The 22831-nt window shown below is 30.4% G+C and overlaps 1 protein-coding gene across 1 annotated transcript; it reads left to right on the top strand.

Moving 5' to 3' along the window:
• The first annotated feature begins 1409 nt into the window (after positions 1-1409).
• On the top strand, positions 1410-5824 carry LOC111298608 (vesicle-associated protein 4-1-like). Its single transcript, XM_022893334.2, has 7 exons — positions 1410-1916; positions 2927-2997; positions 3407-3488; positions 3641-3759; positions 4959-5036; positions 5161-5286; positions 5409-5824. The coding sequence occupies exons 1-7, from the start codon at positions 1640-1642 to the stop codon at positions 5466-5468; spliced, it is 813 nt and encodes a 270-aa protein (XP_022749069.1). The 5' UTR covers positions 1410-1639; the 3' UTR covers positions 5469-5824.
• Positions 5825-22831: the final 17007 nt, after the last annotated feature.

Below are 22831 nucleotides of genomic sequence, written 5' to 3'. Positions count from 1 at the left end.
CAGTTTCACCTGTCATAGTTGTTGAGTAGTGATCAGAATATGCGTAGTTGATTTTGTAGGTTGCAGGCAGCCAAATTGCATTTTTCTGCATGTATAATTTTTATTGGAGCTTGTCTTAGATTATTGAAGGCTTTTATCTGAATTTTCCAAGTAGAGGTCACTCCCAATGGCTTGGTTGTTAGTAGTTGGGGAGCTATGTTTAATTTCCTAACATTATGAAACCCAGAATAGTTTAGTTTCTGCTTTTTTTTTTTTTTGTTTTTTTAATTCATACCCGTTAAATTCTTATGAAAATGAAAATGACTAAAAAATTTTATCCAAAACCGAGTTCAAAGATGAGAATATTGTAAAAAAAAAAAAAAAAAAAAAAGGAAAAAAATAAGAAAAGCTTTACCCGCACTATATCTGTGCTGTCCACATTTCTATACGTGAGAGAGTATGCTTAAGATCACTCGTAGAATAGATTAAATTCGAACAAAATTTAAAAATAACTAGACTGTATTATTAAAAAAATAATAAATCTAAAACATTTAAGTGCTTGGCTTATCTTCTATCTACTACGAAAAAAAAAAAAAAAGTTATTATTACAAAGGTTAGTATCTAAGTATACTATCAGGTTAGTTTAAAATCTTACTTATTTGGTCCAAGTCCTTATAGCGGAGCGGAGCGATGCCTCACGTTTTCCGAATAATGCTCCTCAATCAACATTCTTTTTTTTTTTTTTTTTGCAGTGGGAACAAAATGGAAGTATACTTGACTTGACTTTGTAGTGACAACTGATGCTACAAGTCACTTCCAAAGTCTACTGTTTTCTGTGTTAAGAGCAGTGAATATCGATCGTTTCAGTTTTATGCTTCCAATTCTTTCATAATCGTCTCATATTTGTCATTTTCGAACCACGTCCTTGCTGCTATATTTGTTGATTCTGTTATTTTGCGACGATGTGCTCAACAATGAATAAGAGTCAATTGACTTGATTCTTTCAGTTATTTAAAAAAAAAAAAAAAAGATAATATTTAAATCTATAAAAAAAAAAAAGATAGAAACAAAATTTTGTATGGTCATTCCAAGCAAGAAAATCTAAAAAGATAAAGAGGTAGTTTGCAGAAAAAGACTTAAAACTCTGGAAATGGCAACTAGATATCTGAAAGGAAACAACTGTAATGCTCGGTAGTCATATATGAAATCGGACCTCAAATACACAAATCGAATGCTGCAAAATCCCAAACTTTGAGATCCAAACTTAATATACTACTACTATATACATTGGAATGAATAAGATCCAAAAATTTTTATTAACCTGAATAGACTTATAAAAAATAGCACCGCCATTTTCCAACAGTGAAAACAAGCAACAGCGAAAGTTCGTGTAAGATATAAAACACAAGAAGAAGCCAAACCAAAAACATGTGTTTGCAAAGCATATAATTTGTACACGTTGAGGAGCTTTCACCAGCAGTGACAACTCAAAGCCCACCCTCCATACCTGATTTAGAAACATCGTCTAACATTAATCCCCATATCCAATATTTTCCCATTTGCAAACAAAATTCCATCCTTTTTCAACTTTTTGTTTGCTTCTATCTAAACAATTCAATAAACATATCCAAGTTTTCCTGAAAGCCGAAAACGAAAAAGAATGGGTTTGGATGAGGGGAAACCAGAGGGTGAAGGGAAAGTATGGAGTCTTCCTAAAATGCCATTTTGGCAGACGAGTAATGGCAATGAGAAAGGCTCTTCTTCATCTTCATCAATGTGCCAGGGCAACAACAATGTTTATCAGCAAAGCCAAAGTAGTCAGCTTGGTGAAAGATCAATCGTGACGTCTTCAAATGCAGTTTCTTCTATGGCAAAATCTTTGCTTCCTACTCGAAGAAGACTCAGGCTTGATCCTTCCTACAAGTTATATTTTCCTTGTAAGAATCTGTTGTTAGTTTCTTCCTTTAATTGAGATCTTTTTTTCTTTTTTTGTTTTTTTTTTTGGGGGGGGGGGGTGGTGGTTTATAGTTCTGCTTTGTTCCTTTATATTATCTTTTTCATATGGGAGTCTCTTGGAGAGATCTTTTTGGCTCCTTTGGTTTGGTTTCCATTGCATGATTTTGTTAGTTATTGGAGTTGAAGGTGTTCATTTACTTATTGCAAATCTGGGCCTTCTTTGCTTAATTCTCTGGAACTGTAAATTGATCCATACTGGTTCACTTGATTAGGACCGTTTTAAATGATTTAATTGCTGATTGCTTGATCTGCAGTTTCTTGAATCGATATCTTTTTTCTAATTGCTTTCTTTACTTTGTCTGATATATGTTTTTGAGTTTGAGAAGGATTTAAAATGCCAATTGCTAATTCAGAAAGGATCTAATTCAATTGCTAAAATTGAGATTCTTTCTTACATTGAATCGCATTTTGAGTAACTCAAATTTCATGGCTAGTTATTGGCTAAATGCTGCAAGTTTATTTCCTCACGGTCCAGAGAAAAAGGTAAAATTTTTATCTCCAGTAACTCGTTTGAGTTACCATTGACAAAAATGTTATATATTCACTGGTTTGATCAAATTGATCCATTTGGAGGTGGTAGTAGCTACTGTATAAGGAGCAGATTGTGACAAAACCATTGTTTCCTCTTTGATTGTCTCAATTAAGTCTTCGGCTATCACATCATTATCATGTTGCATTCAATGACTTGAGTCTTAACTGGGTTCCTGTCTTCTTGAGACTTGCCTGTTACTTGACTTTTACTAATCAGTTGTTTGCTTCATCCCAAGTTTTCACTTTTGAATGATTTCACTTTAATATAGTGGGTAAAATTTTATTTGGAAAAATATTGGTGTTCCCTTTTTTTTTCTTTTTTTTTTTCTCTCTAATTGCTGCTTATAAGTAATATTAGTGTTTTTCTTGGTGTTTGACATTGAACTTGTTCATTTTATAGATGAACCAGGTAAACAGGTGAAGAGTGCCATTGGCATTAAAAACACTAGCAAGTCTCTTGTAGCTTTCAAGGTATGGAAGATGTCCTTATCAATTTTCCTTTATACCTGTGTTTGATGTTGACGTCTGAGGTGTGGTACACATGGTCATGTATGTCACCTGTGTTTGATGTTGATGTATGAATTGTGTTACACATGCCTTGTAAGTCTTATTGGAAGACACGTACAAGTTGCTTATGGATCTAAATGTCAGGTAACTTTTTTTGCCAAAATGAAATTATGCAAATATTGAATGGAACTTAGGATAAAAACACATAACCACATTGTGAGCACATATATTATATGAAATCAGTTTCAAGTAAAAAAGTTTCTCGGCATAATATTCCCAGTTTTCTTCATTGTTTAAACTGCAACAAAAACAAGTAGCTAGTGATACTACATTTATTAGGACCATCTAACTGGTGTCCTTGTGGTTCCTACAGTTCCAAACTACTGCACCAAAGAGTTGTTACATGCGACCTCCGGGAGGTATACTTTCTCCTGGTGAATGTCTTGTTGCAACTGGTAATGCATCAATTTTGTTATCCTCTTATTTTATGTGCCTCACCAGTCATGTCTCTTTCTTCTTATCTTGTTTTGTTCCTTCTTTACACATTTGAGATTGGCAGAATGCTGTAATGAACAAGGTTTTAACGAGTTTCTCTCCTGACAAACAGTATTCAAGTTTGTGGAACCTCCGGAGAATAATGAGAAACGAATAGAACAAAAGAGCAGGGTTAAATTCAAGATCATGAGCTTAAAAGTGAAGGGAGAAACAGATTATGTCCCAGAACTGGTATTTTTTACAGGCTTGTTATTTGACCTCAACTCTTGATTTTAACACATTTCTGTCAGCATGATTTGGCAAACTAAATTAATGAAATAATAGTATTTTTATCATTGGAAGTGTCATCTTTGTGCGAAGTGAAATAAATTATTCCAAAAGAAAACTTTCATTTTGTCTGATGAGTTTGTTGGTCAAAATGTTCTAGTATTTGCATTTCCGCAGAAAGAAAAGAGTAACTTTATTTTGAGGCAGTTTTATTTCTTCTTCGTGGAGCGTGTGTGGATTGGTTGAGATCTTAGAGATGGGGCTTGGTTCATTATTTGGTAGATTTGTTAAAACTTACCATTCATGTTGCGATGAATTGAAGTACGCCATTTGTCTATAGAATAAATAAGTTCTAGTACTCAGTTATCTCTTTTATAACATGTGTTGCTGCACTCATATGTTATTTGTTTCTTGAACTTTACGGACTTCAGTCTTGAACCAGAAAGTTTATGAATGTTGTAACCAGAATAATGGCTACAAAACTATAGTGCTATTTGGTGCTAAGGCTTTGACAATAACTGCAGGAAATAGTTTCTTACTCCTTAAATTTTCACACTTAGTTGTCAAGAGATCTAAAGTGGGAACTGAACCTAATCCTACAGAGTATAAACATGTTGCTCTGTGTACATGGATCTGCTCCAATTACTTGTACAGTATGATTCAGATATAGAGCGCAGAATTGGCTTCTTAACACTGAATTACATTATATTTCTAGCCTGTAATATGGGGCATCAATTACAGCCATCTCTTAGGTTAGTTCCATTTTGTTTCTCCATCGTTCTTCCTTATGATTTAATGATCAAAATTATGTAATATTTACAATAAAAAATTGTTTGTTTCTATTGGCTGACAGTAACTTCTGCAAAATTTGCAACAAAAAAATGCATGTGATCTTAGCTTAAATTTTTTCTTAAATGTCCATTTGTTAAACCATTTGCTGAAACTAAAGCATAATAAAGTATAAACCAAGTTATCTCTTTTTTTACTTTATGTTAGTTACATTCAGATTGATGTCCAGTATTGTAATTTTGAACAACTATTAAATGTTTAATCATGAAGAACCTGGTTCATGAGTTCTACACCGACAATATAATTTTTCATGTCAAGCAATTCTGCCATGCTACACAAATACTGAAAATGTGTCATATGACAATTTTGCACAGTTTGATGAGCAAAAGGATCAAGTTGCAGTCGAGCAGATTCTACGTGTAGTTTTTCTTGACCCAGAACGCCCTTGTCCTGTAAGTAGTCAACACGTAATATTGGATGACTCCTTCATTTCCTGTTTGTTTTCTTGTCTGTTTTTTCCATTTTTCAAAAATCTTTTATAATCGCTGAAGGACTATTGTGTCTTTCTCTTTCAAGGCAATGGAAAAACTTAAATATCAACTGGCTGAGGCAGAGGCTGAGGCTGCACTTGAAGCACGCAAAAAGCCTCCAGAAGACACAGGACCACGTATAGTTGGGGAAGGACTTGTTATAGATGAATGGGTGAGGCACTCAACTTGATGAGTTCCCTATCACCATCCCTTACATTCTGTTTTGACTAACTGAAGTTAATATTTCCTTCTACATTTTCTAACATTTGATCCTGTTCTGATTTTGCTTTGTAGAAAGAACGGAGGGAAAGATACCTAGCTAGGCAGCAGGTTGAAGGTGTTGATTCTGCATAGAAGTGCAACCTTTCTATTGCTTTGTGCCTTGGACACTTCTTTTCTTGAGCTGAAGTTTCCATTTTGTGCGGTTGAGCTCTTTTCTAATTTGTCACCGTGTTGATGTGATCAAGATGGGACTCGAAAAAGAGGTAAAATGTAAACATGTTCGTTGCTGTTAAATTTTAGCTGAATTCCATTTGGTTTAAGATAATTAAAGGGTTTTCCCCTTATTTGTTGTAGATAATGGGTTTTCTATTAGTAACCAAATTGTCGATTTTGGCAGAACAAAGTTAGATAATGGGGTTCCTCATTGTGGTTTTCCTCTAGTTTTATGAATTACACTCGAGAAACTCAGTAATTTGGAGCTTTAAAAAGCCAATTGCTCAAATGAACACATGGAAAAGTATATGCATAATAGTAGTGGGGCCCAACATTGTTATCGGTTCCGGCAAAGCAATCAAGAAAAAAGGTGTTGATTAAGATGCTTTGGTTGGTTCTCACATGCAATGAGGAGTCACCATTATTAGCGTTGTCTAATGTGGTGATGCCTGATAGGTTGAAGGCGGGCAAAAATCCTGTTTCATTTTTTTTTTAATTATATGAACTACTGGAAAATAGATTTGCCTCTAGATACGGTTTTGATTTTCTTGGTGGTAATATACTCCACTAACCTCAAATTAACATTTCATACAGTGACTTCACTCCGAAACAATATTCTCCCTCTGGGGTCAAAGCTATAATTGAAATTAATTAAATATATAAAGATTAAAATTGGCCAATAAATATTATTCTCTATTCCTAATGAATTAGGAATAGCCATTTCTATGGAAAAGTCAGGAATGGCTATTTTGAGTTCTAAAATGAATAAACTATTCCATAATATATATATATATTTGCTAAATAATAACCAAGTGATGAAATAACCACCCCACCAGAAATATGATTGGAATGGAATGGAATAACCAACCAAACATGCCATTAGTGAATGGTTAAGATTTGAAGTCCAAAATTTGCCCTCATTGCTTAGCTTTGTTCAATTGCAACCAAAACTAACTCATAGCTCATGTATCTATAAAAAAGCCAAACAAGTCCTAAACCATTAGGTATATAGTAAATATTCTCATCCCAAGAAAGAAATCAAAACAAAAGTAGCAGAGTGGGTAAGAATGATAGTTCCAGGAAAGATCCTATCTTAACAAAATAGAGTAGAATTAAAGATCCTATCTTATAAAATATAGTAGAATTATCCCAGAAGCCAGTGGATTAGGAACTTGTCACTTTTCAACAGAGAATATAATTAAGCCTAATGCAACCAAAAAAAAAAAAAAAAAAAAGGGAAAATGCCTAATTCTACAAGCTCTGCTTCAGCAACCTGCTTGTTAAAGCACCTGATAGGACCAAGTCGATGAGCAATTAAAAACTCTTGATCTGCCTTTTTATTTTTTTATTTTTTAATTATAAATTGTTAGCTTTCTAAGGAAATCTACAATCTGATCTTTGAATTCATTATGTTTTGCCAAACACAGATGAAAATGATATTTTAAACAAGAATGAAAAAGCTAAAGCATAGTGTTTCACTCACTATCACTCTACCATTATATGTATAAGGTTGTTGTCCTTCTTAACTTACATGTGTAAATTAAATCAACAAATCAAACTAGATGATGTGATTTTTGGTTAGTGATAAAAAAAATTTGTTGACAGGCTATAGAGCTGAAATGGAGAATGTATCATACTCATCGCAAAAATAATATTTGAGGATGCGTTTTAATGCTTAAATCACCTTTATATGTAAGAACGAAAGAAACAAGAGACAGCATAAAGATAACTAAAGAAAGCAGAGAGAGTTGCGTGAAACATATGTTACTTGCTTAATCTGATTTTCCCAGTTATACTTTTAAAAAAGATTATGTGATTAATTAGATTGCCATAAGTAAGTCATGATTGCGTAACAATCAGACCATTAATTTATAATAATTAAGAGAAGAAATCAACTTATGTTAATATAAAATTTTTTTAATTATATATATTTTTAATTATTGATTTTAATAAATTTAAAAATGAGATTAAATTATTTTCTTTTTAGATTTGTTTCTCTCATCTCTTATATCTATTTAAATCAATAATTAACAAATATATATAAAACTAAAAAATTTCAAAATTTATGTAAGTTGGTTTCTCTTCTACAACTAAATAAAAAAAATCATGATATAGAAAGATAATGTCTTGATAAATATTTTACATATTAATATATCTTCTTACACTGGTATTGAATAAATAGTAAATATAGGGGTTATGATTATGTTGTATCCCTGGTGATGGTAGATTAGCAGTAAAAAGGGAAGTGGCAGTATTCCAGTTCCAAATTATCCCCTTTTCTAAATATAAATGTAACTGTTTGTTTTGCACTTTGAAAATTGAAATGATGGAAAGTTGCCAAAGTATGTGGACCTTATTCGAATTACATATTTTGTAGTTTTTGAGGAAACAATGGAGATTGGGGGTCCATGATTACTAATGGACAAGGACAAGACAGATGACAAATTGTGGTAGACTTGGAACATTGAATCAGTAAACGAACATTTACCATTATGGTACTTTATTTGATCGATCCTAATTTAAAATTATATATGATTCATCGCAGTTTTATTTTGGATCCATTCCCGGTGAATTTTTTTTTTATAATTTTTTTTGTTGTAATTGAAAAGTTGGATGACTGCTTTCATATATTTTTTTAAATATTTTATTATTATTATTATTATTATTGTTATCGTCGTCGTCGTCAATGACTATTTTCTCTTATCGTCGATTTTAATAATAATAATTAAGAAACAAGCAAAATAAAGAATAAAGATAATTTCTTTTTTTGCCAATAAAAATTAATTTAGTAGCAAGAGATTTTAAAATTTTAAAATTTTAGGTTCAAGTTTTATATTTATGAATTTAGTTTAAATTTACATTTAATTTATTTAATTATATTTTAATTAATTAATTTTTTAATTTTTTATATAAATATAATACTTGATTATAATTATAAATTTTCTCATACTTATAATTTTATAATAAAAAAAAACAATTAATTTTTTCTATATATTTAACAATCCACTTTTTTTTTTATGTAATAATAAAAATATCAAATGAATCGTACTAAATCAACACAATTCATTTAAGTATTAATTCATTGTAAACATGTTGGGAGTCTACTAAGTTAATTTTATTGTATTTTATTATATTATTATTGTTATTAGTATTATTATTATTATGATATTGTACATAATTTATTATTATTATTATTATTATTATTATCATTATTATTATTATTATTATTTAAAAAAAAGTTTAAAATAAAAAAGAGAATAAAAAGAAAAGAAAATTGGTGATTCAATCTTGGATCCGTCGGAGCATGATTCTTGGTGATTCAATCACAGATCCGTTACAGCATGCTTCTTGGTGATTCAATCCCAGATTTGTTGGGCATAATTCATGCAGAGAATCAAGCATATACAACCGGTAATAAAGAGCAAAGAATGGAAAAAATTTAAGAGGAAGGAGCCTGAAAAATCAATCCACACCCAAAAGCCAACACACAGCCTCATATACAAAACCTAGAAACCTATACCCAGGATTTCATCAGAAAACAAGCAGAAAACCAGCCCCACAATTTCAGAAACGAAGTCAACCGCCCTTTCCTTTTCCTCCTCTCTCAAACTGCAAGGATTTGGGCGAATAGGAAGCAGCACTCTTCCTTTGTCCAAATGCCGGCCGTCCACCCTGTGGCGGGATCCCTTACCTGAACTCAAGGCCTTCGCTTTGCCGTGATTGTCGCCTGTTTCAATAAGATTGTGACTAGGCAGCTCTTAAAGGGAGTTCTGGACACTTTCAGCAAATATTCAGTTAATGAAGAAGACATTGATGCTGTTTGGGTCCCGGGTTCTTTTAAAATTGGTATTGTTGCGAAAAGGCTGGGAAGTTTCAAAAATATCACGCAATTGTATGCAGTGGTGCTGTGATAAAAGGCATTAAATCGAGCTGGTGGCAAATCTATGAATAAAGGCTGCTAAAAATTGGTTCTACTGTGAAGAAATGAAGATCCGCTTGAAAGCCATACCCGACCCGTTTGACCCAATGTTCATTTGGCAAATTTTTATTTATGATTTTATCCTTTTTTTTTATCATTTTATATTTAAAGTTTTTATTTTATTTATTTTATTTTTAGTTTTTTATTATTCATTTTATTATTTTATCGGGTAATTTATTATTTATTAAATGTGTTGTAAAAAATTCCTTTTATCATTTCATTTTTAGAAAACAAAATTAAAAAATCTTTTCAAAAATAGATCTATGAATTCCACTAAACTATTGGAGGAATTTTATGGATCTAAATTTTATAGGATCCATCAAATTATTGGATAATTTCATGAATAAATATAAAAAAGAAAAAAGATATCAAAAAATAATGTTATCCTCGAAACTATAAGAAGATTGCTTCCTAAATTACGTCATACTAAACTATTAGAAGACTTAATGAATTTTTTTTTAAAAAAAATTTTTGTAAATATTTTTCAAATAAAATCTTATCAAACTATTGGGAGACTTTACTAATTTTTTAAATAAAAAATTATAATAAATCTGACGACGGAGCCTCTTCAAAGTAGGACACTAGTCTCTATAAATACTTCTGACGTGAAGAAATTATCTTAAATTGTTACTAAACTATTAATATAATTTTAAGACTAATTTTCAATATTAAATAATTTGATAAATTACAAACATGATCAAGACTTGGATAATTTGGAATCAAACTGATACCATCTTTAAAATGGGCGCTATGAAAGTGTTATAATCTTTCTCATGCGTAACCGAATCTGATTTTGTGGATCAGATTTGATCCTGTGGCCAATCACACTTAAACAAAAAAGATTGGTAGCAACTTTTCTTATCCATGTCTAGCGATAGGTCAACAAATCTATATATTATGACAGTTTGGATATTCCACTAGAGACATCGAGAGTTAGGCTAGTAAACAATTTCTTATTATCATAGCCTTGCTTAATAAATTTGAGATTTTTTACTTCTTTTCATTGCTTACACTTGCTTAATTATTTTATTTATTTTTTACTTCTTTTCATTGCTTATACTTGCTTAATTATTTATTTATTGTATATATATTTATTATTCATTTGTATATACATAACATAAGCTCTCAACTCGAGCTCTGGGAGTGAAGTACCTATGCTCTTGTGAGATTTTATATCTTTGCATGGGCCTACGAAATACTCTCACTCAAATTGAATCTTTTTCGTTTATAGCTTATGATGGGTGAAAAACGGGTGCCTTACTAGTCTGTGATTGACTATGATATAAAGAGCAATTTGAGAACCTTTTAGAAGTAATCAAAACTGTATATAGTTAACTTTGAGAGCCTAACCATAGATAGAGCCATGTTCTTCTACCCTTTATAGTTAACCCAAAATTTAGGGTCATGTTGTTATAGTTTATTCTTTTTTTGAGGTGACTAATTGATTTTCTTGTCTTCTTTTTATTTTTTTTCTTTTTATGCATATTCATAAACATACATGTAGATTACATATTATACTTACTAAATTTTTTTATTATGTATGCATGCAATGATGCATCATTGCATTCATTCTCATACATAATCTGATAGGTTCATAAACATCATTCTAAATTTGTACCATAATTACGAAAAATTAAGGTTCAAGAATAGATCAACACCAGTACTACACTCGAGTCAGAGCTAAAAAAATAGAGCACGATAATGCAAGTTATCTCGAAAGGATAGAAAAAGCCTAGAAGATACTTAAAAGAAAATTAAGCAAAATTCTTGATGCTCTTAAAAAGATAAACAAAGGAAAAGAGGTGAAAAAAGATTATTTGCATGAAGTTACCGAATCAACATATTCACAGGGATTTAGTCCACATCAGACCCAAACTATTCTAAGTTTTTAGTTACAACAGACCATATTCCTGAGTTATAGAATGCCTTATACACTCGATCAAGGAAATGTTCAGAGCTATACCAATCATGTCTTCACTGAAAAAATAGATGAGCCTATCTAAGTTTCTAAAATAAATGAGACCAAAGAAGAAGTGAAGTTGTAGATGACTGTATCCCCGAAAGACTCTAACTAATCAAGCTATGGATCCATGGATGCTGTCAACCTTTGTCTGGTTCCAGATGTGATGATTCTTTCAAAATTTAAAGTACCAAATTTTGAAAAGTACGATGGTACTAAGTGCTCTATTACGTATATCACAATGTATTATCGTAAAATAGCAGCACATGCTAACAATGAGAAGCTGTTTATACATGTGTTTCAAGATAACTTGATCGAGTCTATTGCAAGATGATATGTCCAGTTGGATAAGACTTGCATTAAGTCATGAAAAGATTTAACTCGATCATTCATTAACCAATACTATTACATTATAAACATAGCTCATGATCACCTATCATTACAAAGAATAGAGAAAAAAACATCTGAATCTTTTAAGGAGTATGTCCAAAGGTGGCAGGATATCACTGCTCAGGTATAACCTCCTCTAACTAAGAAAAAAAAGATAGAATTGTTTGTAAGCACTTTAAAGTTACCATATTATGAGAAGATGACAAAAAACGTGACTAAAAATTTTATCGATATAGTGATTTCAGGGGAAATCATTGAAAATGTAATCAAGAGTGACAAATTGAAAGACAGTGAGTTTTCTGCTGCTAAAAAAATGTCTAATAAAAAGGAAAGTGAGACTCAAGCTATGAATTTCGACAGGCAACAATTCAGAAATTACCTTTAGCCAATTTATCCCATATACCATTCATCTACAAGTTATGCTTCGATTGCAGTATACCAATCAACTCCATGACTTTTTTACCTATCAACACCTAAGCCCTCTGTTCATCTAATTATCCCAACAAGTAGTGTGCGAGAATTATGAAACTAAGAAAAGCTTATATTTGACCATATCCCTATGAGTTACATGAATTTGTACCAAAAACTTTATAAGAATCATTTGATTGCTCTCATTCTTACAAAAAAACTTGAACCTTCTTATCCCAAATGGTATGACTCTATTGTTTATTGTGACTGCCATTTTGGGTGGCAGGCCATTCCATCAAAAATTGCATTCCTTTGAAACATATGGTGTAAAGATTGATAAAAAAAGGGTTGATAAATTTGATACCGATGGAAATGCGGCATCTAATGTTAGTAGTAACCCGTCACCCAATCATCCAAGAGCATAATTTTAAGTAGTAACCCGTCACCCAATCATCCAAGAGCATAATTTTAAGGAGGTTGATTGGAATTACTTGTCATCTTGGACTTCTTGAGAATATAAATCTTTTTATATACTTGGACTTCATCTTATTTTTCATTATTTTAATAAAGTGACATGTTTGATGCATTTTCATGATATTTTTCTTTTGTGTGAATACCCATTATTTATTTTTACCTTTTCCCATACCCATTTCTTTGATTCTAAATAATGAATGCTTAGACAGTTATGACAATAATTCAAAATTTAATTTTGAAAACATCATTCATGATGATTTGATTGATAGATGAAGATTATTGATTCATTGAGATTGTTAAATAAAAAAAAAGATAAATTTTGAAAAGAATTTTTGGAAGTGATACAACACATGATCTTTGTAATTATTCATTCACAAATCTACTCTTGATCAATAAATATTTTTCATTGAAAGTGTTCATGTTCGAAATGAGAAATGATCACCTTTCTTCTATCCTTCAAAAAAAATTATTATTATCCTTTGTTACCCCATTTGAGCCTATTAAAATTTTTTTTAGAGGTACTTTAAACAAGGATCACCCTCATACTAAGGGGCAAAGTTTGAGAGATTTGTTCATTCTTAGAGGCAAAGCCCTTTTGTGATCACATTTCCTTGACAATTGAAAAAAAAAAAAAAGAAAAAATTGATGGCGCAAAATGCTTATTTACTTCATAAAAAAAACAAAAAATAAAAAAAAGCAAAAAAAAAAAAGAAAAAGAAAATTGATGGAGCAAAATGTCAAAGTGCTCTACATGAAGAAGTGATCTTTGGTTAAATTACCCTGCAAATATAATTTGGGCCTATTTTATCCATTTCTTTGGCAACCTTTACTCTAACATACGCTACATCCCTTAAAAGTTCATTTTAATCAAATATGAATACTCGATTTGGAGAATCATGAATTGAATTAGGGTGGATTTGTCATTAGATTGTTTGAAGCCTTGATCAAAGTGTCATTGATAATAAAATGGAAAGAGAAATGAAAAGAAAAGAAAAAATGAGAAAAATGAGTGCAAAAAAAGAAAGGCAAAAAAAGAAACAACAAAAACAAAAAAAAAAAAAGGGTGAAGGGAAAAAAGAAAGAAAAAGAGAAAAATGGAGAAATAGAAAAACTTAGACTGAAAACCCAAAATGGAAATTTAAGTAAAGATGAAAACTTGGAAATGCAGCTTCATATGAAAATCTCAAGAATAAAGATGATATTGATGGAATCACATTCTTGAAGAAGAATTTTGAGTTAGAGTTCAAAACTATCTGAATAATTATTATTTTGGATATTGATATCCCATTTGAACAGTCATAATATTTTACCTTTATTCACCTTTGATCTATTTTTTACCATATTTTTTTTAATAATAAAGAGCCATTTCTCTTATCATTTGCTAAATATACATCCTCTGAATGAACCAAGGAAATGTATTATATCTGTCACTAATTTGAATGATGGTAAATAAATGAATGACATTTCTTATAAAAAGTTTTTCATTTTTTTGAAAGAAATCCAAGATGAGATAAATGAAAGAAAAATTTACAATAGGGCAAACAAGTGACTCGGTGATGAATTCAATAATAGATTGGTTGACATGACCTACGAGTTATAACTAAATGAAAATAATGACATGAATCAGCCGACTAAATCTATTCTAATACTATTAATATTGAAAAACTAAGAAGAACTGGTGGAGTTTTAAAAACTTTGTCATTACAATTGAAATTCTATGACATCAGCATTACATACATTGTGTTTATATTCGCATCCTGGATAAGACATGTATTTGCATCATTGCAATATCATCACCACTCATTCTCGATCTCGACTCAGTTTAGATCATTTTTTTGACTCACGATTTCATTTCGGTCATTTATTTTTTACCTTGACTTGATCTTGGTCACTTTATCTTTTTTATTCTTTCAATTTTGTTACGAAATCTTTGTGAATCTAAAATCTTTGTGAAACTTGGACTCTTACGAATCTTTCTTTCTTACAAATTTGAAAGTCTTTGCGAACTTGAAATATTTGTAAATCTAAAATCTTTACGAAACTTGAAATCTTGTGAATATTTTTTTCTTATGAATCTGAAAGTTTTTGCATCTTTACGAATCTAGAACCTTTGTGAAGCTTGGAATCTTATGAATCTTTCTTTTCTGTGAATTTGAAAGTCCTCATAAACCCAAGATCTTTACGAATCTAGAAGCTCTATGAAGCTTGAAATCTTGCGAATCTTCCATGCTTGTGAATCTGAAAACCTTTGTAAATCTTAAATCTTTGCAATTTTGTTAAATTTGGGATATTGAAATCTTTTAACTTCTATTATGGAACCTCAAAAATTTTTGAATGTCCAAATTGTGAATATTTGAATTTAGAGTGAAATTTTGAACTTTATTTTTTTAATTTACGATTTCGTCTCATCAGCCATCTTCGACCTCGACTCAGTCCTAATTACTTTGTTTATTCGACTCACGATTTTTGTTTTGATCATTCGATTTTGTCTCAATCTAGATCATTTTTTAACTTGTGATTTTATCTTGGTCAGCCAATTTTGACCTCGACTCGGTCTTGATCACTTTATCTTTAGACTTATGATTTTGTCTCGATTAGGCAATTTTGATCTCGATTCGATTTTGGTCGCTTCATCTTTAGACTTACGATTTCATCCCGGTCATTCAATCTCAACTTAGTCCAGATCATTCTCTAATTTATGATTTTGTCCCGGTCAATCATCTTCAACCTTGATTAGGTCCTGATTGTTTTATCTTTCGACTCACAATTTCATCTTGGTCATTCGATCTCGATTCAGTCCGAATCATTTCCTAACTTGTGGTTCCATCCTGGTCAACCAATTTCGTCCTCGACTCGGTCCTGATCACTTTATTTATTTGACTTATGATTTTGTCTCGATCATTCGATCTCAGCTCAGTCTAAATCATTTTCTAACTCACGGTTTTGTCTTGGTCAGCCATCTCGACCTTGACTCAATCCTAGTCTCTTTATCTTTTCGACTCACGATTTCATCCCGATCACCTGTTTTGATTTCGACTTAATCCAGATCATTTTATTTTTTGACTTGCGGTTCAGTCTCAGTCATTTTAGCTTATTGATTTAACTCTTGAAACAAAGTGAATGTCTAGATCTTTGCATCATTCCTGTCTAACAGAGATGTGCAAAAAAAAGTAACTGTAGACACCTATCTGTATCCGGGGTCTATTAAGTCAATTTTATTGTACTTTATTATATTATTGTCATTATTATTATTATGATATTGTACATAGTTTATTATTATTATTATTATTATTATTATTATTATTATTATTATTATTATTATTATTATTTTAAAAAAAGGTTTAAAATAAAAAAAAGAAGAAAATTGGTGATTCAATCTCAGATCCATTGGAGAACAATTCTTGGTGATTCAATCACGGATCCGTTAGAGCATAATTCTTGGTGATTCAATCTCGGATTTGTTGGGCATAATTCATGCAGAGAATCAAGCATATATAACCGATAATAAAGAGCAAATAATGGAAAAAATCAAGAGGGAGGAGCCCGAAAAATCGATCCACACTCGAAAGCCAGCATACATAGCCTTATGTACAATACCTGCAAACCTATACCTAGGATTCCATCAGAAAACAAGCAGAAGACCAACCCCATAATTTTCAGAAACGAAGTCATTCGCCCTCTCATTTTCCTCCTCTCTCCAGCTGCAAGGATTTACGGTGAATAAAAAGCAGCACTCCACCTTTGTCCAAATGTTGACCTTCTGTCGAGTGGCGGGATCCCTTACCCGAACTCAAGGCTTTCGCTTTGCCGTGATTGTCACCCGTTTCAATAAGATTGTGACTAAGCAGCTCTTGGAAAGAGTTCTGGACACTTTCAGCAAATATTCAGTTAATGAAGAAGACATTGATGCTATTTGGGTCTTGGGTTCTTTTGAAACTGGTATTGTTATGGAAAGGCTGGGAAGTCTAAAAAATATCACGCAATTGTATGCAGTGGGCTGTGATAAAAGGCATTAAATTTAGCTGGTGGTAAATCTATGAATAAAGGCTGCTAAAAATTGGTTCTACTGTGAAGAAAAGAGGATCCACTTGAAAGCCATACCCGACCCGTTTAACCCGACATTCATTTGGTAATTTTTTATTTATGACTATCTTTTTTTTATCATTTTATATTTGAAGTTTTTATTTTATTTTCTTTATTTTCAGTTTTTTATTATTCATTTTATTATTTTATCGGGTAATTTGTTATTTATTAAATGTGTTGTAAAAATTTCTTTTATCATTTCATTTTTGGAAAACAAAATAAAAATTCTTTTCAAAAATAGATCCATGAATCCCACCAAACTATTGGAAGAATTTTATGAAAAAAAATTTTATGGGATCCACCAAATTATTGAAAAATTTCATGAATAAATATAAAAAAAGAAAAAAGACATAAAAAATAAATTTATCCTCCAAACTATTGGAGGACTGCTTCTTAAATTATTGAGAAACTTAATGAATTTTCTCAAAAAGAATAAAATTTTTGTGAATATTTTTCAAATAAAATCTTATCAAACTATTGGGAGACTTTTTTAATTTTTTTAAATAAAAAACTATAATAAATCCGACGATGAAGACTCTTCAGAGTGTGATACTAGTGTCCATGAATACTCTTAAGGTGAGGCAATTATCTCAGATTGTTACCAAATTATTGATATAATTTTAAGACTAATTTTTAATATTAAATAATTTGGTAAATTACAAACATGATCAGGGTTTGGATAATTTGGAATCAAACTAGTACCATCTTTAGAATGGGCGTTGTAAAGGTGCTATAATCTTCCTTACGTGTAACCGTACTCTCAAATTTAAAATCTGATTTCGTGGATCAGATTTGATCAGGTGGTCAATCACACTTAAACCAAAAAGATTGTTGGCGACTCCTCTTATCCATGTCAGCGATAGATTCACAGATCTATATGTTTTGACACCCACATGCTAATAGATTGTGTTGATCTAATACTATTATTTAATGTGTTATGTTGGCACAATACATGAAGGATAATAGCATTACCCAGCACGATAAGTGACTTTTAGTCTTTATGAATCATGTTATGCCTAGCACGATATTATTTTTCATGCTAATTTGGGTCAAACACGAACTATTAATAATTTTCAATATTTTAGCTATAGCTAGAGTTTAAAGTATATATATATATATATATATATATATATTCATTGAACTTTGAAAGAGCCAACTTTTTTATTTTATAAACTGTAACTTTTTTATATTATTCAAATATATAAAAATAATTAAAATTTTTTCACAAAGATATCTTAACTCTTTTTACTACTTCTAGATCCAGTAACAACTTTTTTTACATTTATAGTTTATTTTTTGATGAATTTGTAATAATAGTTTTTATGAAAAGGTTTTTTTTATAAAAAATTATATCATATAATTTATATTTAAAATGAGGATTATAATTCTATCTAATAATAATTTAAATATTTCATAAGTAACTTTATTTATATAATTTTATTTTTATAAATTATAGAAAAAAATGACAAAAGCAAATATAATAACATTTGAACTTGTGTGTTGTGCCTACTAGCACACATGTGACATGCTAGTACTCATATCACGTGCTAATACTGATCCTTAACGGATCGTGACATATCAACCTATAAAGCTAAAATCTTGTTAGCTCAACATTACATACATATATGTATAGTGCTTAAACATGTTAAGAATAATAACTCAAATCCCATAAAAGACTTGTTTGAGATTGACTAGATATTGCTTGATAGATAAAAAGACTTGCAGAAGAAGAATTCTAAGAGGAAAGGAATTTTTAATAGGCAAGTTTATATGGTTATAAATAGGTGAAACCTCTGTAGGATTAGATATGAGAAAAAGATGTAAGAAAGTTTTAAGGTTTAATAAGTAGACATCTCATAAGACTACTGAAGATTTACATCTTATGGTGTGTATGTTTGTTTGTGAGTGAACTAAATAAGACTGAAAGGGTTCACATAGGTATAATTTGTAGGTGTATATGGGTATGTGTTTGGTTATATTGAAAAGGTGCACATGGGTATGTGTTTGTTTTGGTTAAGAATACTTCATAAGACTAAAAGAGATTGATAGGGTCTATGGATATTGATTGTTGAGTGATTGATATGTTTTGATGTATGTCGTAACGGTTTTAGGACAACTAGATGAATTTGAGAAAAATAAAAGAAATGGAGTTGCCACCAATTTTTTTTTAGGGTGTGTTAACCGTTAAAAATTTTATCCTTTTAATAAAACAATAAAATATGTTTAGAGCTTTATTAAAAAAGGTAATTTTTAGTCTACGAAAATAAATTGGGTTCGAGAGTCAGTTACGCATGAAAAATGATTAGCACCCCCACAACATCTATTTAAAACGGTACCAATTAATTATGTGTTATCTTTTAACATTGACAAAAATGGTCTTAGTCTTGGTATTTAAAAAATAATTTTCCTATATATATATTTTTTATTATTATTGTTTTTTTAAAACATATTTTTATTATTTTTAGTAAACTTGAAATAAATAAGAACCTTATATTGAAAAATTCATAAAAATATCTCAATACATTGACAATATTAAAAGGAACCATCTCACCTAAGGAATTTTTAAGCATCACTACATGAAATTCTCGTAAATCCTATCTTCGGTGGTTCATATTCATTTCCAATAGTTATTAAAAACATAAAGTAGTAAGTAATTTTAAAACAAACAATATTTTTTGGGACTTATTTCTAAAAGATGAGAAACCTTTATAAAAAATTAATTTAAATGCTCCAATACGTTGGTAGTATTTTAGATGGATTTTTTTACCTCAAGAATCACTACTCGAATTTCTTTAGGATCTTATCCTTGAAGATTTTTCATTTATTTTTTAAAAAAACATTAAAAATTATGTAATAATATAGCTATCCACAAATATATTTATTTATTAAAAACATTATCCTATTTATTAAAAAAAATTGTTCAAGTTAAAGAAAATGATCATAAAATGAAAATTTTTCATAATGAAAAGAAACTTCTAAATATTCCAATACTTTGACAATTTTTAAAAGACTTTTCCTACTTAAGAAATTATCGAAAATCATTACTCGGACTTTTTGGAATCTCATCATTGGAATTGTTAAAATATGTTAAGTAAACAATAAAGTAGACTATGTACACAAAAATGTATATATTCATTGAAAATTACATTCACCAATTATCATTAAAATTCAAAAGGAAAAGAAAAAATTACATGATGCAATCATACACACAAAATGATATATTGATTAAGCCTTAATCATCTTATTTTATCCTCTAATTATTAATAACACCTTTGGAAGGAACAAAGTAAATAAAATTTTATTGAAAATTTTTCTAGATACTCCAATACGTTGGCAGTATTTTAAAAAAATTTTCTCACCTAGGGATTTCCTTGGAATCTCTACTTGGACTTCCTTAGAATCTCATCATCGGATAATTTTATTCACTTTATTCTTTCCTACTTAGTTATACTTTTAATTTAATTTTTAAACTTTGATCATATCAATAACATTTTAGAAAAAATACAAATGAAACTTTTTTATATTGAATATTTCCCCAAATGCTCCATTATTTTGGTAGCATTTTTAGAAAAATATCCTCACCTAGAGATTTTTAGAGAATCATTACTCGAACTTCTCTAAAATGTCATCATTGGAAAATTTCATTCATATCATTATTATTTGCATGGAAAATGTATCAAATATGAATTTAAACACGACATAAAAAATTAAAATAAGCATGAGAATCTAAATAACAAAGAAATTAATAGTGCATAGAATCAAACTTATAATTGAATTTAAACAATCATAAACAAATTATACATGTGTAATTAAAAATAAATTTATGAAAACAAACTTTTTAATCTTATACTTTTATAAATTTTTATTTACCTTAATGTTTTAATTAAAATTTTTCTGCACTAGTATTTTCTTATTTTATTGTTCATGTCAAGATCAAGAAAAACACCAACTCCAATTGCATCATATATGGTCTCTACGTTTGGCTTTCAAGGACTCCTAAGGCTCTAGGCAGCAACATACATTAAAAAAAAAAAAGGCTGGAACCATAAAAAAATAAAGCTTCAATCATGTATCCATAAACAACATACATAAAAGAAGTAAGTAACACGAAAAAAGAACAAAGCTTTGGGTTCTCAATCAGCAAAATCATGCAGGAAACAAAGTAATAAACGTGCAAACACCCAAGAAACCAAGATGGAGACACAATGGTGGAGGGATTGGTGACAAGAATCAAACAGCTACTTCCATGGAGGAAGCAGAAGCCATTTGGCAGTATAACAAAACAGGAACTAGAGCAAGCAAAGAAAAAACAATCATCAAACACAAAGTACATAAGGAATGTATGATGGAAGAGTAAAAACCATGAAGTAAAAGAACCAATATAGGAACTTTAAGGGGGGGCCAAATAGTTGCTACCATAGAAGGAAACATGGGTTGTTCGATAGATAGCCCAAGAAGATGCTAAAAATGTAACAAAAAATAAGAATAGAAACAAAGTAAAGCTTGGAACTTTACTAACAAACATCAAATATAAACCACTTAAGGAATACATGTGGGGGAGCAAGAACCATAGAGCAAAAGAACCAAAATAAGAACTTTATGGGGGGGTTGAACAGCTGCTGGCATGGGAGGAAACAAGGGTTGTTCGATGGTCCAAAAAATGTTGAAGTTTCAACCATAAAATGAAAGCAAAGACAAAGCAAATAGAGCTTGGAACTTTATTAACAAATACCAAACATAAAGCATGCAAAGAATGAACAAGAAAGCTATGCAATAGAGGCCATGGCAGGTGCAAAAAGTGGAGCAAAAATCAGTACAGAAAAGTAAGCAATACACCTATGCTTGGGCTGCTTACCTCTTTCAAATAAATCATATTTTTGCTTTCCTTTTTTTGTGTTTTCATTTCCTTTTTCCCTTTTTTCCAGAAGCTTTCTCTCCCCTTTTTTTTTTCTTCTTCGCCCCCTAAAACCCCCTAGCCTTTTTAATGGTCAAGCAAAAAATCTTAATCTTGATAAACATGGACCCTTGGATGAGATTTCATCCAAGGGTCAAAGCTTGCTCTTTTATTCCTTCAAAAGGGTCATCTTTGACCATTAGATTAGAATCAAATAAAGATCCAATGGTCCATATTAATTAGTGCAAAGATGATATTTTTATGCCCAACAAACATGTGACAAGACTATTTTATCTTCAGTTACAAAGTTTTTGGTATTTAGGCCTTTTCCTTGGAAATCAAGGTTACCATGGTTATTTTTATGATTTTAAAATATCAAAAATCATGAAATATTATAGGATTATGATATGAAAAATTTTGTGAAATTCTGAGCTCGAAAAGGCTAAATTATGAAAATACCCGTATGGGAATATTTTGATAATTTCACACTTTTGGGGGTACTGTTATGATTTCAAATACATCAAAAATCATGAAATATTATAAAACTAAGATCTGAAAGTTTTCGTAAAATTTTGAGCTCGGAAAGCCCAAATTATGAAAATACCCCTCAAGGGGTATTTTGGTAATTTCACACTTATCAGGATACTACTATGATTCCAAACCCACCAAAAATCATGAAATATTACAAAAGTGAGATCTGAAAAGTTTCAAGAAATTCTGAGCTCGGGAAGGCCAAATTAGAAAAATACCCTTATAAGGGTATTTTGGTAATTTCACACTTTTCGGCATACCATTGTGATTTTAAATGCATCAAAAATCATTAAATATTATAAGATTAAGGTCTGAAAGATTTCACGAAAATTCAAGCTCGAAAAGGTCAAATTAAAAAAATACCACATATAAGGGTATTTTGGTAATTTGGCCTTTCTCGGGGCACAATGAAAATTTTAATGTTTTGAAAAAAATCTCAAATTCAATTTAATAACAGCTTGATTTTAATGAGATTTTAAATTTTCAAAATTAACATGGACTCTATTCATTTTAAAATTTACAAAATTTGACTTTGTTTGACTCGTTTTAACCCAAGTAACTTT

The sequence above is a fragment of the Durio zibethinus genome, chromosome 16, assembly GCF_047325235.1.
Source record: "Durio zibethinus cultivar Kanyao isolate XHJ-2024 chromosome 16, ASM4732523v1, whole genome shotgun sequence".
NCBI classification, from domain to species: domain Eukaryota; kingdom Viridiplantae; phylum Streptophyta; class Magnoliopsida; order Malvales; family Malvaceae; genus Durio; species Durio zibethinus.
Note: the sequence above shows the minus strand (reverse complement) of the source record. Positions and strands in the feature narration are given on the sequence as shown.